This window comes from Elephas maximus, chromosome 1 (assembly GCF_024166365.1).
Source record: "Elephas maximus indicus isolate mEleMax1 chromosome 1, mEleMax1 primary haplotype, whole genome shotgun sequence".
In the NCBI taxonomy this organism is placed as follows: domain Eukaryota; kingdom Metazoa; phylum Chordata; class Mammalia; order Proboscidea; family Elephantidae; genus Elephas; species Elephas maximus.
In genome coordinates, this window is record NC_064819.1 from 49,490,106 (window position 1) to 49,505,308 (window position 15,203).

General features: G+C 51.1%; 1 protein-coding gene across 9 annotated transcripts in view; it reads left to right on the forward strand.

Moving 5' to 3' along the window:
• RREB1 (ras responsive element binding protein 1) overlaps positions 1-11,742 on the forward strand; it is a 190,340-nt gene extending 178,598 nt beyond the window's left edge. For 7 of the 9 annotated variants that reach the window (XM_049883027.1, XM_049883000.1, XM_049883022.1 and 4 more), the window contains 3 exons: positions 159-323; positions 5,941-6,732; positions 8,359-11,742. In XM_049883027.1, the coding sequence (XP_049738984.1) occupies positions 159-323; positions 5,941-6,732; positions 8,359-8,861 (1,460 nt within the window). In that variant the 3' untranslated portion in view covers positions 8,862-11,742. The remainder of the gene's footprint in view (positions 1-158; positions 324-5,940; positions 6,733-8,358) is intronic. The other 2 variants (XR_007517197.1, XM_049883055.1) reach the window with 2 other exon arrangements.
• The last annotated feature ends 3,461 nt before the right edge of the window (positions 11,743-15,203 follow it).

Below are 15,203 nucleotides of genomic sequence, written 5' to 3' on the forward strand. Positions count from 1 at the left end.
TCTCAGTATTTTTTTTTAATGTAATTTGTTTATTTTCTTATAAGGAAGGGGCGGGGGAGGGAACAAATGTCGATAATCCCAGGAAAGTAAATCAAAAGCAACTTTTACTTTTCATTTCATTAGAAAGCCAGATAAATATATATTTTTTTCCTGTTCAGGTCAGAAGCCCTTCCCTTGTCAAAAATGCGATGCCTTCTTTTCTACCAAATCTAACTGTGAACGTCACCAGTTACGCAAACACGGAGTTACCAACTGTTCCCTGAGAAGAAACGGGCTTTTCCCCCAGTCCAGAGAGAGAGATGGTGGAGCTCATGATAGCACAGGTAGTGCCTCCAGGTTGTGGAGAATGGAGAGAGAGGGAGAGAGACGAGGGCCCTTGGTGTGCTGAGAGTTACAGAAATCTCCCCTGTCCAGGTCGCGGTGGGCGAGGTTTCCAACGTCTGGGTCGGATTTAGAATCCAGAAAGGTGGACCCTGCTGGGGATTGGAGTGTGACCCCAGGTCAGGTCTGCCGAGACATCACAGCAGGACTGACTGTTTAGCCAGAATCCCAGGGGGTTCAGGACTCAGCGCTGGTACCCCTGAGACTGTGTCCTACGTGCCAGGGCCGCGTTGCCTCCCCCCCAGCAGGCGCCTTTGTGTGTGGTTTGGGCACCTCTGGGAGGTGGGGGTGAGGGAGGGCTTGATTTCAGCTAATTGGTATGAACACATCTAAATGTATATGAAACGTGAAAGGCTTGGGGTTTTGGTTTTTCAACCCCGCCATGAAGAGCAGGGGCGGGCTCCCGTGGATCTCAGCATGTTGCTTGTCAGAATCTCGGAATCACAGTAGATGGGCCCCCACAGGCCGAGTGATGCTGAGGGGAAAGGCAAGGGGCCGTTTTCAGGAACTCTCTCCCCAGTCAGTATGGGACTGCCCCAGTGTTTGCAAGAGCACCCTGCATGTCCTTTCCGTAATCACACCTCTGCCTGGCCTGCATCGGGTATTACTCTGATATGCTGGTTTGTGCTTCTTCCTCCAGCCCCCTGCAGAGCAATTAACAGCTGCCCAGACTTCTGCCACCTTTTTTGCTCCTTTTAACTTCCAAACATTCCACCATCTCCAACTGCTGGCGTTCTCCGCCCCCATCCCACCCCCAAAACACCAAAACAGAATAGGCAGCTGCAGGTTACGTAGACATGACACCTTGGCTCTTGGTTAGTAACAGGATTACAGGCAAATCCTACAAACCCTCCCGGTTCCCCATTGCTCGGGAGCCTAGGAGAGCCCCATGACTGTATCCTGTGGCTTCTTCCTCGACTGGGGTGGGGGTGGGGTGCTGTGTTGGTCTGGGAGGTGCCGCAGGCGGGGCGGTGGCGGGGGTGGTCAGTGTGGACTGGAGCTGCGGCATTGGGGTGTGCCGTCTCACACATGGGGGATTCCAGCCTACCCCCCAGACACCTTGCCCTTATCTTGGGATGGGGGCTGGGGCATCTCCATGGGTAGCATTTCCAGGTCCCTTGTAGGAGAAAAGTGGCAGCTTGGTAGTGCATGGTTAATTGCTTGACTGTAAACTGAAAAGTGGTTTGAACCCACTAGCCAGTCTATGGAAGAAAGATGTGGCAGTCCGCTTGTGTAAAGATTACAGCTTGGAAATCCTGTGGGGCAGTTCTACTCTGTCCTGTAGGGTCGCTATGAATCGGAATTGACTAAACAGCAGTGGGTTTGGGTTTTTTGGTTATAGCTCTAAAACTAAGGGCAGTGGTGGCTCAGTGGTCGAATTCTCACCTTCCACGCAGAGACCTGGTTTGAGTTCCGGCCAGTGCACCTCATATGTAGCCACCACCTGTCTGTCAGTGGAGGCTTGTGTGTTGCTATGATGCTGAACAAGTTTCAGTGGAGCTTCCAGACTAAGACAAACTAGGAAGAAAGGCCTGGTGATCTACTTCCAAAAGTCAGCCATTGAAAGCCCAGTGGGCACAGTGGTTCAATCCAAAACCAAATAATGTGGATGGCGTCCGACCAGGCAGTGTCCTATGCGTGAGGGTTGTCATGAGTCAGGGGCCAACTCGAAGGCAGCTAACAAGAACAAGAGTCTAAAATTATAAAAATTGTAGTTGGATTTGCTCTCATGACCCCCTCCTCCAGCTTCCATTTCCACATACTTTGCCAGGCATTCTTGAGTAAAGCAAGTGGTAGATGAAGACTGACAGACCCTGCCGTGTCCTGGTTCCCTGGGAGCCAGGAATCACTGGATTCGTCTGCTGCCCGATGTACAGGGAGCCCACAGTGAGCTTCAGAGCACACACCAGGGGCAGACGATCGGTCGATCGCTGTTGGTGTTCAGTAGTCGCCAGTACCTTACCTGTTGGCCCATAGTGCTTTACCCATAGCACTTCTGAAGGCAGGAAAGCCACTGGTCACTGAGATGTTTGAAGGCAGCGTGGTTTCCCATGTCTGGAAAAATCTTAAAAATGTAATGGCCCTGTGTTGGCTGCATATTTTGCATTCACCATCCTGATCATACAGAAAGAACATAAAAACTTCTGCCACCATCTGCCTGGGCACCTCTACAGAAGCCTGTAGACACAGAGTTAAGTCGGAACCCAGAGCCTTAGCTTCAGTGCCGGACCAGGTTCGACCCTGTGGAGTATTTAGCTCTGCAGCTACAAGTTTTGTTTCTCCAAATCCAGCCCAAGCCCTTCCCTACCTCCACTCTTCCCTGGAAGTTGTATAGGTTTTCTTTAAGGGACACAACTTCTGGAAAAGAAAATTCACTAAAAGTTGTAATGCAAAACCAACAGAGAGAAAATACATGTTTAGTTAACTGTGTAACAATCCATGGTAAGACGAGGACTAAGATTTCAGAGGCAGAGAGGGAGGAGACCAGGAGGCTGCCTTCAGTGACTTCCAGGAAGCTTTTAGGACCAGGTGAGCATAATGGGGGCTGGAGCCTTCACAGGGGCTCCCTCCCTTGAAGTTAATAGTGAGCCTCTGGGGGAAGACCATTAAGAAGCAAAGGCAGGAAATGACCAAGGAGCTTCTTGCAGGGTTTTCTAGCTTTGTACGTTTAGGTTACATTTTCTTAAAATCCCTCAGCATATGTTGCAGAGCGGGAGTCTGCCATTTTTAGTCACACAAAGGGCCTCCCCAAATCTGGAACCTAGATTTACCCCTAAGAAATGCTGCAGTGGGGGGAATGCTAGCTAGTGGGACGTACTGAATATTAAGAGGTAAACTGGAGCTCCTAACTCCTCTCATGTGGGCGGAGAGTGCAGTGGGCCATTCTGTCCTCGTACCAGCATCGTGTGGCAGTGGGCACGTACATTGTGGACTTCTAGAATCAATAGAAAGTCTGTCAACACTGTCCCCTACCAGCCTGGGAGCCCCCCTCCAGCGTGGATGGTGCTGCAGGAGATGCCCCCGGCACCAGGGCAAAGCACAGGCAGAACACACCCACTCCGTGCGCCGCCATTGCCCAGTCAGATCCATGATTTCAACTGGTGGGTTGTCAGGTTGATTTCTAGGAAGCAATAGCTCTTCTGCTGGGATGACTGGGAACATCTCCCCTTCCCTGAAGGAGCAGCTGCAGGTTGTTATCGACAAGGCTGTCAGGATTTGTATTGAGGGTGGAGACCAAAATAGGACCTGGCATTACATGTTGGATATTCTTGATATGTGAAGAGGTTCAGGCTATTGTTCAAGAAACTCACCAATCAGCTGGAGTTGCTTAAAATGTGAAGGGCAGGGGCTACCCTGCTCAAACACTCCCCCTAGCGGAAGTTGGGTAGAGTGTAACCAAGCTTCCTTTTATTCCCCAGAGGACGTTAAGTAAGAGAGTGAAGGCACCATTTTCTATACAAGACTGAGTTGAAGGAGTTTCTGGTGACTCCTCTGCTGAGAAAAAGTTAATAATTAAGAGAGACAGCCGAGAATATACTGAGACAGAGCGAAAGACACCAGAGATTACGCCTTTTTTTCCCTTTTTAACGTAACTGCCCACAGAGTCAGCGCGTAAGAGACTGAGCATTCTGTGTCTTTATTATCAGAGCTGATAACCAGAATTCATTCAATAGATGTTCTGTACTGAAATGACTCGAGAAAGCATCTCGTCTTTCCTCAGAGCATGCCCTAGACGTTGGTGTGTATTTCTCAAGATAAACTATTCCCTAAGCTTTTGGATAATTTCCAAAAATTGCTTCTTTTCAAAAGTTTTACATTCACACCACAGTTACTTGCTTCCTAGCATATATCTATGCATAAAAAAACAAACACTTCCAGGTACACGAAACATCTTTAACATAGTAAGGCAATAATGTTTTGATGCACATCGCAAAGTAGCACCCGTTTATTCTTACAAACCAGGGTATGTACCTTGAATTTTTAATATAATAGGCTTTACAGGGGTTGGGTCATAACTCAGGACCCAGAAACTGCCTGTAAAGATAAATTAAATGAAATAAAGTATGGGGAGGATTCCTGGTGGCGCGTTGCTTAAGAGCTCAGCTGCTGACCCAGAAGGTCAGCACTTTGAATCCACCAACCGCTCCTTGGAAACCCCGTGGGGGCAGTTCTACTCTGTCCTGTAGTGTCACTATGAGTCAGAATCGACTCCACGGCAACAGTTTTGTTTTTTTTGTGTGAAATGAAGTACGTGGAAGTGCTGTGCAAACGGCTGTTGGTAAGCCGGCAAGCGCCCACACAGGCAGTGAAGAGTAGGTGCTGGTCCCTTCAGTCCACGGGGTGGGGGGAACTAACTCCTTTACCCTACCCTGTGACCCACTTGATGGCAGATAACCAAGTGTGTGAAGCTGAGGAAGAACAGTGAATATGGGTTGACATTTTGGTCCAGCTTTAGTTGAAAAAGTGGGACCCAGTTTCAACGTAGTGATCCTTTGCTGGCCGAGACCTTAATTGCAGACCTGAGACACTGAGAAATTTGTATCTCATGTTTGTGCCCTGACTCAATGCACTGAGTCAGCCTGATTATCGGCAGAATTAACTGGCCTCTGGATCTACAGCCAAAGAGCAGGCGCCAGCAAGCTTCACCTTCATAGTCCTAGAACCAGAACTTTTAAAAGGCATTAAGTTCTCATTCACCTTAATAAGAAGCACAGTGTGTGCCCGACAGTACCGTCACCTGTTTGGTGTGGCTTATGTTTCATACTGCCATCCCTTCAGGAGGTCGCTACAAACTGGGGGGAGTGGACAGAGACACAGCCAAGGGACGTGAATCAAAGTCTGCAGGATCCCCCATCTCCCCGCACCCTCCCACCCTCCACAGCCTCCTGTACTTCTCTGGGTGCTCCGACTGTACCTGGCATAGATGGGGGACCTTCTCTTTGACATGCATCTACTGTCACTGGGTACTAACCACAGCCAGGGAAGGCACAGGTGTGCACGAGTCTCCTTTTGCTTCTGAATTCTCTACGTGGAGGTTAGGCAGGTGTGTGTACCATATACACAGGACATTTGCTGTGCAATTCTCATCAGACGCTGTGTTTTGGACTGTTGCGGGGGGGTGGTGTGTGTTGCATGTTTGAGTAATCTCTTTGCACTGGAAAAATAACTTTTACACCTTGGCTTCCTCCTCCTCCATAGTGCTGTGAGTCTCTGGAATGCAGCCAGCTCTGCTCCCTCTAAGCTCCCTCTCTGCACTGCCCTGGGCCACTCACCTTCTTGGGTAGTGGGGGTCAGGGTGGGCAGCTCATGGGTGGCAGGGCAGGACTTTTGAGGCACAGTCAGCCCTGTACACCCAACCTACATATAAGTGGAGGCCGTTCCTGCCTTTCTTAGATCTCCCAAATTCACCTTGGTCCTTCACGGGGTGGAAGGAGTAGCAAGAATTTGGGACAAGAGAGATCCTTTGGGATATGGGCCGCTGGGGGTGGGTTCATCTGGAAGGGGGCTTTTCGGTAGGTGTCCCATCTCAGGCCCTTCTCCCTCTGTGCTTGCTCACAGATAGCCAGTCAGACACAGAGACATCGGCGGCAGGAAGTGAGGTGCTGGACCTGACCTCACGAGAGAAGGAGCAGCAGGCACCAGAGGGGGCCCCTGAGCCTGGCCCGGTTGAAGAAGACCCCCCTGCAGAGGAGGGCAGGGAAGGAACGACCTCCCCTGCCAATGGGGAGGAGAAGGCAGAGGAGGAGGATGGGGAGCAAGGCGAGACCCGAGCCGCAGAGGAGAGAGACGAGGAGGCTGAGGGCCTAGAGGAGGACACCGTCAGCAACAAGAGCCTGGATCTCAACCTTGCCAGCAAGTTGATGGACTTCAAGCTGGCTGAGGGTGCCACGGGCGGCGGGGGCTCCCCCCAGCAGGAGCTGAAGCACGCCTGCAACGTCTGTGGAAAGAACTTCAAGTTCCTGGGAACCCTGAGCCGCCACAAGAAGGTCCACAGCCGTGAGGAGCAGAAGGAGGGAGGCAGGCATGGAGGGGCTGAGGGGCCACCTCCCACCCCTGCAGCCAGTCCTGCCCCTGAGCCCGAGGAGATGCCTGCAGGCCCTGCAGCTGTGGAGCCGGGTGCTGGGGAAGCCTTGGCAGAGAAGCCACAGGAGGAGGTGGAGGGCATCTCCGAGGGGGAGGGCATGGCTGAGAAGAAGGCCTCGGAGAAGAGCGACGATGACAAGAAGCCAAAGACAGAGTCCCTGAAGAGCGTGGCCAGCAAGGCCGACAAGAGGAAGAAGGTGTGCAGTGTGTGTAACAAGAGGTTTTGGTCACTGCAGGACCTGACTCGGCACATGAGGTCACACACAGGTAAGGGGCCGGATGAGCCGTGGCATGGGGACGGGCTAACGTATGCCCTCGCCACAGGGCACAAGACACCCCAGAGAGGGGGCGCCTGCTCACAGGAGCTGAGCTCTGCCCTGCCTCTCTCAGGCTGCCATGCTCAGACAAGGATCAGACCCCTAGGAGCCTTCGTGAGTAGTGGTAGAGACAGGACCACAGACAGAGTGTACTTGGAACAGCACCTGTGCCCTTCTCGCCTGGGTGAGATGGATTTCACCAGCTGTCGTAGTCATTGGGCACATGCAGGCTTCCTGCTAGCAGCGCTCTCAGGAGCACTGTAGACTAAATAGACCTGTGGCTTTCTGAGCCCCCTTCTCCCCATCTGTGGAATACGGGTAGGTGGCTGCCCCAGCTGTCTCACAGGAGGGCAGGAGTAACCACAGGCACTTTGTGTATTGGGCATTGGGGCCTGGGGAGAAGTTGTGGGATTTGGCCTGGGCAGCAGCAGCAGTGCCCCAGACCTCTGCTGGGAAGCCCTCATGTTGCCATCAGTCAGCAGTGAGAGAGGAAGCTTGCTGCAGACCTGCAGCATCATAGGGACTTTTACCTTTGCTTCAGCCAGGCTGCCGAGACTGTACCAGGACCCTCACCTGGCTGCCATGCCAGCACAGGGGACAGGGTGTCCTGGGTGAGCACTAGCCTTGTTCCTCCTGGAGCCCACCACCTAGGAGGTGGGGTCAGACCCAAAGCAGAGCGACCTTGATGCACAAATGAAGCTACACGACACAAACATCCTTCCTCTGCCACAGGAGCCGCAGGCCTGCTCACTCGGTCTCTCTTCCATTCCCCCAGTGATGCGTCCCCACAACATGGACCCTCATCTGCACACTCATGCCCACTTACACCTACACTCACACACCTGCATTCACACACATGCTTGCCCCTGCACTCGTGCTCACCCCAGTGCTCACACACACACACACACTCAGGCTCACCCAGTGCTCACACACACACTCAGGCTCACCCCAGTGCTCACACACACACTCAGGCTCACCTAGTGCTCACACAGTCTCACTCCAGTGCGCACACACACACTCAGGCTCACCCAGTGCTCACACACACACACTCAGGCTCACACACGCTCACCCAGCCTGTACACATTCAGCCTGGCCCAGGCCATGGCCCTTAGGGAGATTAGCAGGCCTGTGGTGTTTGGTTCTGACAAGAGGGATATTCTTGGGATCCCGACAAGTGTTGTCCTCAGCTGCTCAGTGTTTTGAGCAGGAGGGAAGCCACAGCTGCTCTGTGTCATAGTTCAGGGTGTGCCTCTGCCCTGACTGGGGCAGGGCCGCTATCCTGCCATCCTGCTGCCCTATGAGAGGGCCCTCCTGTCGCATCCCAGGCCCTGACCCAAGCCAGCCTGGATCGCCTGAGGCTTCTACTTTTACATCCTTGATCAGAATATAAAATCACAGGCTGGGAGGCTACTGGGAGAGAGAACGTGCCCCTTTGATGTCTGCTCCCCAGGTGGCCAGTTCAGACAGATAGGGGTTCCCCAGGTAGGAGGGAGGCCTAGGCCCCCCACCAGGTCCCCATGCGCCTTGGCTCACTCGTCAGCCTTACGGATACTGCCTTTCTGTCCCATCGCTGCAGGGGAAAGGCCGTACAAGTGCCAGACCTGTGAGCGCACCTTCACACTGAAGCACAGCCTGGTCCGCCATCAGCGCATCCACCAGAAGGCCCGGCACCACGGGAAGGACGGTGACCAGGACGAGAAGGGTGAGGAGGACAGTGAGAATGAGTCCACCCACAGTGGCAACAATCCCATCTCAGAGAGTGAGGCTGAGGCCACGCTGACCACCAGCAACCACATGGCCATCACACGGAGCCGCAAGGAGAGCTTGGCCAAGGAGGCCAGTCGCAAGGAAGAGAAGGCGGCAGGTCGGACGGCTGCTGCCTGCCAGGCTGACTCCAGCAAGAGTGCACCCAGGGCCACCCCTGGGGCCGGCCTCAAGGAGCAGGCGTCTCAGGGTATGGCTGACCAGGAGGCCCCGGCGGCCGAGGTGCAGGACCTGCTGGAGCTGCCTGGGAGGAGGCCAGCCCAGCCCATCCTGGCTGCTGCCGAGGGCTCCACTCAGCTCCTGGGCATGGAATGAAGCGTGTCCTTTCCCCCCGTGCACAGAGCCAGCAGAGCAAAGCGCCCCAACTCTGCACTCTCGAGGCTTCATCAGCGCCCTTCCGCGGATGGAGAGCGTGAGCATGCACGCGAGAGCCGAGCAAGAGCGAGGCAGACGCGCCTCCGTGCCATAGCCTTGTGGCCCCACCAGCACCACACAACACACAGACAGATCCAGTGCCTTAACTACTTTACCCCAGACCCTTTGGTATCAGAGTTTTTGTTTTGTTTTTCCAAAATGACTTAAAAAAAAAAAAAGGCAAAACAAATCTTTTAATGAATTATTTGGAGAGGACTTTTTCATTTAAGCATTAATGTTACTTTTCGTATTCGTGTGTGTGAGCTTGTTCTTGTGAATCTGTGATAGTACTGTTTGTTCTGTGAGCAGGAAACAGAAGAAAAAAGATGCCCGTGGATACAATAACTGGAATAAAATGATGTGAATTTCATGTAAATTACCAGAGGAAATATGGATAAAATGCTAATTTCTCAAATAGACCTTTTTTTTTTTCCTGTTTGCTACATGGTAGAGCTGAATCTTGTCCCTGGTGTTAAAGGAGGTGGCTGATGAAAGTTTCCGGTTTGGTTCAAGCCCAAACCAGGCAAGATTCCAGCCTCCACCACACGCTGTTCCCACTCCCGCAGCAGCAGAGACGGTCGTAACTGTCTCGAGACATTGGTTCTTGCCTTACAGAGAAGAGTTACCCTGGCAACGTAACCTATGGAAATATTGTGCACAGCTGTCATAGATTTTATTCCCCCCTTTCAATATATGTATTATTAATATTATTGTTATTATTATATTATTATTTGTAATTCATCAGTCTGCGAGTCTCTGCATTCAGCAGAAACAAATGGGCAATATTTGTCCCGTGAGCCCGGTGTCGCCGCCGGGGCCCCGCTTTTGTGTCTGGCCACAGCGGGGCCGGCACCCTTGTGGTAGCTCTTCTACTGTACTTAGACCAGCCTTCTTCCACAACTGGAGAACCCATGGGAAGCAGTGAGTGTCCTCTGGAACCACAGGGGAGTGTGTCCCCCCCAAAAGCATGCACGGCGCACGGGGACCGCTCGAGACGCCAGGTAGTGGTGAGCAAGGTCTTCTCAGTCTTCCTGTTAAACGCAGCCCCAGCCTTACCCCGCTGCGTCACTGCCATTTGGAAAGCAAGGAAATACTACTACTGGTAATAAAGCTACACATGCGAGGTTAAGAAAAAAAATAGATGTGTAATTACCTTCCTTGAGTTCAGGGTTGGTGCTTGAAGATGAAACTTGCTGTTTGTAGTTTCTTAAATAGCCTGGGCGCCCCTGGGTGCAAAAAGGCAGGCTTTTTCCCCGTGAGCACCCTGTGCCGGCACTAGAATTCCCTGGCTGCAGCCACCAGCAGTGGAAAGAGAGATTCTACTGTAGCTGAGCTCCTGTTCAGCATCTGCCCTCTGCGAGACCTCCGGGACGCCCGGCAGTCGAGCTGCCCATGGCTCCCTGTACTGTCCGCCACTTGAACCCTCTTGCCTCACCCTGCAGGAGGAGCCCCTTCCCAGGGCCCTGCCCTTGGTGTCCCCTGTGCCCCTCCTGTGCTTACTCTGCCCTCGTGCACATGGAGATGCACAGACCTGTGTTTCTCCACTTCCTCCCCTGTCTCTGGTGGCTGCAACCCAACTGCCCGACGCCGACGGAAGACAGAAGACGCATGCATGCTCTTGAGAGAATGGCGAGTGATACTGTTGCAGATGACAGGAAGAAGGCTGAGGTATCTATGACTTCTAACTGTTTGAGGGATGTATGAACCAGCTTAAAAATGAGATTTTATTGAGTCTAGGTGAATGCAAATCAGAACCAATGCCTAACTTTACTGTGTGGTCTACTTGTGAACACCAGTTCATACAGCCCTTGATTTTTTTTTTTATTACTATTGTTGTTGTTATTATTTGGGGTTTCTTGTGTTTTTGTTCTTCTTTTGCAACTCCCCACACTAAAACTTGCAATATTGTGCGGGAGAAGCCGTGACTAAACTCTACGCTGCGGTGAGATGTAGGGTGAGGAGCTCCCAGCAATGTAGCCGGGACTGCAGCTGGCAATAATCACTATTGATTTAAAGCTTTATTTAGCCTTTATCTATACCCTCATAGTCGATAAGGTCTTGCCACATTTTATTAGTGAGGTTGAGAAATGTATTATTTGTTTGTTGTTGCCCCACCGCCCCAATATTAAACTGTGAAATTTGTGATTTCTTTAAACTCTGGGTGAATCATAGCTTAGTTTGCATGTCAGCTAATTTGTTTCTATACATTTTGTTTGATTCTCTTTTTCCTTCTCTCAGGGCTTTTACAAAAAAATATATATATATGGATCTTCTGAAAAGTTTTTTGAGGTGCAAGTTTTTCTCTTTGTTTTTCTCATTGATTAAGAACATAATGCTGAGATTCAATCACTACATTAAACACGTGACTGTGAAAGCGAAACAAAGTGCCCCCAAATGGCTGTTTTCCAGATCGCTCTGGGGAAGCTACGCGACAGTCAGATGCCAGTTTCAGAAAGATCTCCTGACCCTCTGCTGGTCTCTCTCCTCTCTTCCCTTTCTTCCAGAAGGAAGTTAATCCTAGTGATTTCAGCCCACGCATTAAACAGGAAACAATAATAAATGTGTAGAATCCATATTTTTCTAAAGGGAACTGAAAAACTGCTGCTACATGTAATGTACAAAACTGGTTTATGCCACATGAACAGAGAATCACACGTTTGGTTTTGGTACTTTTGTTCCTCTTTGTGTTCGATTGTATAGTACTTCCCAAATTCAGAATGAAAGAAAAACTGTTCTGTATCAAACCATCTAAGCAATAAAATGGTGTATTTTAAAAATTGCAGCTTGCCCGTCACATGGTTGTCCTGTGATTTGCTGTAATACTGTTGTTTTGCCCCATCCCAGGCTTGCAGCCCGTTCACTGACAGGTAATCTGTGTGACCTGCTGGCTGACAGGTAGTCTTATGTTAACCTACCGGCTTACAGGTAGTCTGTTGCCTGCCGGCTGACAAGTAGTCTGTGTTACCTGCTGGCTGACAGGTAGTGTGAGTTAACCTACCGGCTGACAGGTAGTCTGTGTTAACCTGCTGGCTGACAGTCTGTGTTACCTGCTGGCTGACAGGTAGTCTGTGTGACCTGCTGGCTGACAGGTAGTCTGTGTGACCTGCTGGCTCAGGTAGTCTGTGTGACCTGGCTGACAGGTAGTCTGTGTGACCTGCTGGCTGACAGGTAGTCTGTGTGACCTGCTGGCTGACAGGTAGTCTGTGTGACCTGCTGGCTGACAGGTAGTCTGTGTGACCTGCTGGCTGACAGGTAGTCTGTGTGACCTGCTGGCTGACAGGTAGTCTGTGTTACCTACTGGCCAACAAGATAGTCTGTGTTGACCTGCTGGCCAAGAGGTAGTCAGTGTTACCTCCTGGCTGACAGCTAATCTGTGTTACTGCTGGCTGGTAGATTAACTGTTAGACGTTACTGGGGGAATAGCCAGGCCCATTTCTACCAGCACAGGCAGCTGGAGTGGCTCGGGAACCTGGGCAGAATCCTATTTAAGCAAGCCTCTTGCACTTGGCTGCCTCTGCAGCGACTGCCTGGAACAGAGTGGAAAGTTACCAAAGTACATGACCATTGTCGGAGCCTTGGAACGGGAAACTTTGCGGAGCTTGCAATACAGGGCTGGTCTCTTCCAAGGCCAGCGGAGCGGGACCTGAGGGCATGAGGGGCCAAGGTGGGTTGTGGTAATTCTCAGTCCGTTTTTAGCAATGGCGGAAGCTGAGCGTTATCTGCAAACAACTCCTAAGAAGTCCACTTTGCCTTTTCCTCCTCCCCAACCAGTTAGAAGAGATTGGGTTACTCAGATGGCAGTGGGGGCTTGACAGGGCAGTGACCCTCCCCCCAGGCAGGAGGAGGAGGGCAGGGAGGTGGCAAGTCCCCTGTTCAGGGGAATCTGTTCCTTGTAAAGCAATGAATGGACAAAGCCCTGTGTCCCCTGAATAGGGAATGGTTCTCAAAGAGCAGCACTGGAAAAAGTTGGTCTCAGGGGAGGGGATAATGCTTAAAATGTGATGATTGTACAGTGCCTCCAGAGTCAGGTTACAGCAAGGGGAGAGCATTGGTGTCCTGGCCAGAAGCCTTCCCAGGCTGCTCTGTTGGGGCCCACTGTCTGCTCCTCCCCAGCCCCAACCAGCTGCCATTGAGGTGACACCAGCTCATGGTGACCCCGTGTGTGTCACAATAGAACTATGCCTCATAGGGTTTTCAGTGGCTGATTTTTCAGAAGTAGATTGCCAGGCTTTTCTTCTGAGGAACCTCTGGGTGGACTCAAACATCCAAACTCTGTTAGCAGCCACAAAGATATTAACTGTTTGTACTACCCAGGGGCTTCTTCCCAACCTCAGGAGACTGGTTTCGATGAGATACCAATGAGGGGTCCTGATGTATTGAATAAGATATCCAAGAAATTCAGAGATGATTGTAATTAAACAAGCACCTCAGAAGAGACCAGACCTCAAGTCTCCTGTCACCAGCCAAATGGATGGTACCGTTTTCCTGACTGGAACTTGTGTCTGATCAATGGAGAGCAAGAGACAGCCCCTTTGGGGGTGGTGACAGGAAAGACACGGGGTCCAAACTCTCTACACTCCCTCCAACCAACCCAAAGCACAGGCCCCTAGGCCAGGGTATCTTGGGAGGTGTCGAGGCCATGAAAGATGGAATTCATAAAAAAAGTGCTACCTGTTATATTAAACAAGTCAGATGGGGAGCCAGTGCAGACCTAGCTGCCATGTGGTAGATCAGAGGAGCCTTGGATGTATAAACTGCCCCAGGACCATGGTTCTGTGCAGACTCTCACCCTGAGGGCGTCCATTCCCTCCGCCCCAGGCCCAGCCAGGCTTATGCTCCAGCTCCCACCTGACAGGCACCTTTGTGCTGGGTCCCATGCTGGCTGGGCCTGGGGACAGAGCCTCTGGGTGGTGGGCAGGCCTTGGCTCTGCACAGATGATAGAGAAGTCCAGCTCTTGGGTTGTGTCCAGTTGTCCTGGAACAGGGAGCCTGGCACATGCAGAGTGGACTTTTTTTTTGCAGGATTTATTTTGAAGCTCCAAAAGTTTTTTTTTTTTTTTTTTTTATGAGCCTCATCATTAAAACTAATCATTTATAGTTGCACAACACAGTGAATGTAATTAATGTCACTGAATCATACATGTAAAAAATGACTTGGATGGCAAATGTTACGTATGTATTTTACCACAATTAAATTTTAAAAGAAAAATCTGAACAACAACAAAATGGCAAGCATTAAAATCTAAATAAAGTTTAACTTGTCTTCAAGAAAGAACAAAAAGAGAAAAAAGGAAGAATCTGTTTCTTAGCTAAAAGTCTGGTTTGGGTTTTCTCTTGTCATGCAATCAACAAAGCACAGCTAAGCCCAGGTAACCCTCCTATTGGAGCAAGATGCGAATGGTTAACAGGCTTGGCTGCTGCTAACTGGAAGGTTGTAGATACGAGTCCACCCACATGCACCTTGGAGGAAAGGCCTGGTGGTCTGCTTCCAAAAAATCAGCCACTGAAAACCCTCTGGAGCACAGTTCACCTCTGAAGCACATGGGGTCACCATGAGGTGGGTAGGTGAACTTCCTTCAGACCCTCCATGTTTACTTTTCCCATTAGGAGATCAGAAAAACAAAGCGATTACATTTTAAACTCAGCTTTACTTTCGTAGTTCTCAAACTGTAGGTCTTGCCACATTTTATTAGTGATGGAATTGAGCTTGTGGGGTGTTTTAGTTGTCCATTTCCTCCCAGGGTCCAGTTAACCCCGATCGTCTATTTATTCAGCACAACGTTTCCTGGGCCTCTCCTGTGTGCCAGGTGCTGCCTGGGCACCAAGGCCATAGCGCTGAACAAACAGATGACTTCCTTCCCCGTGGAACTTGGAGTCCAGAAGTGGTAGGCAGACAGCAAACAGAAGACGTGAGCAAAATACAGAACGTGTCCTGGTCAGCGCCAAGGAGAAAAGTAAAGCCAGGGGTGGGGACAGCGTGCAGCGTGGCCAGGAGAACCAGAGACCCTGCAGCAAGCAGTAGGAGTGCCCCATGGGTTTCTGGGAACGACAGCCATGAGAGAGGGCCCGCGAGTGGGGTCATCCCGGCAACTTAGCGACCCAGCGTGTCTGGAGTGGACAGGGGACAGGCAGGGCGGGGTGGAGGGGACCGTGTCGCAGTCACCCAGGGAGGGATGGCTGTGGCAGGGGCAGAGTGACAAAAGGTGGAGAGAGAAGGTTGGACTTCGGGGACGTTCTCAAGGA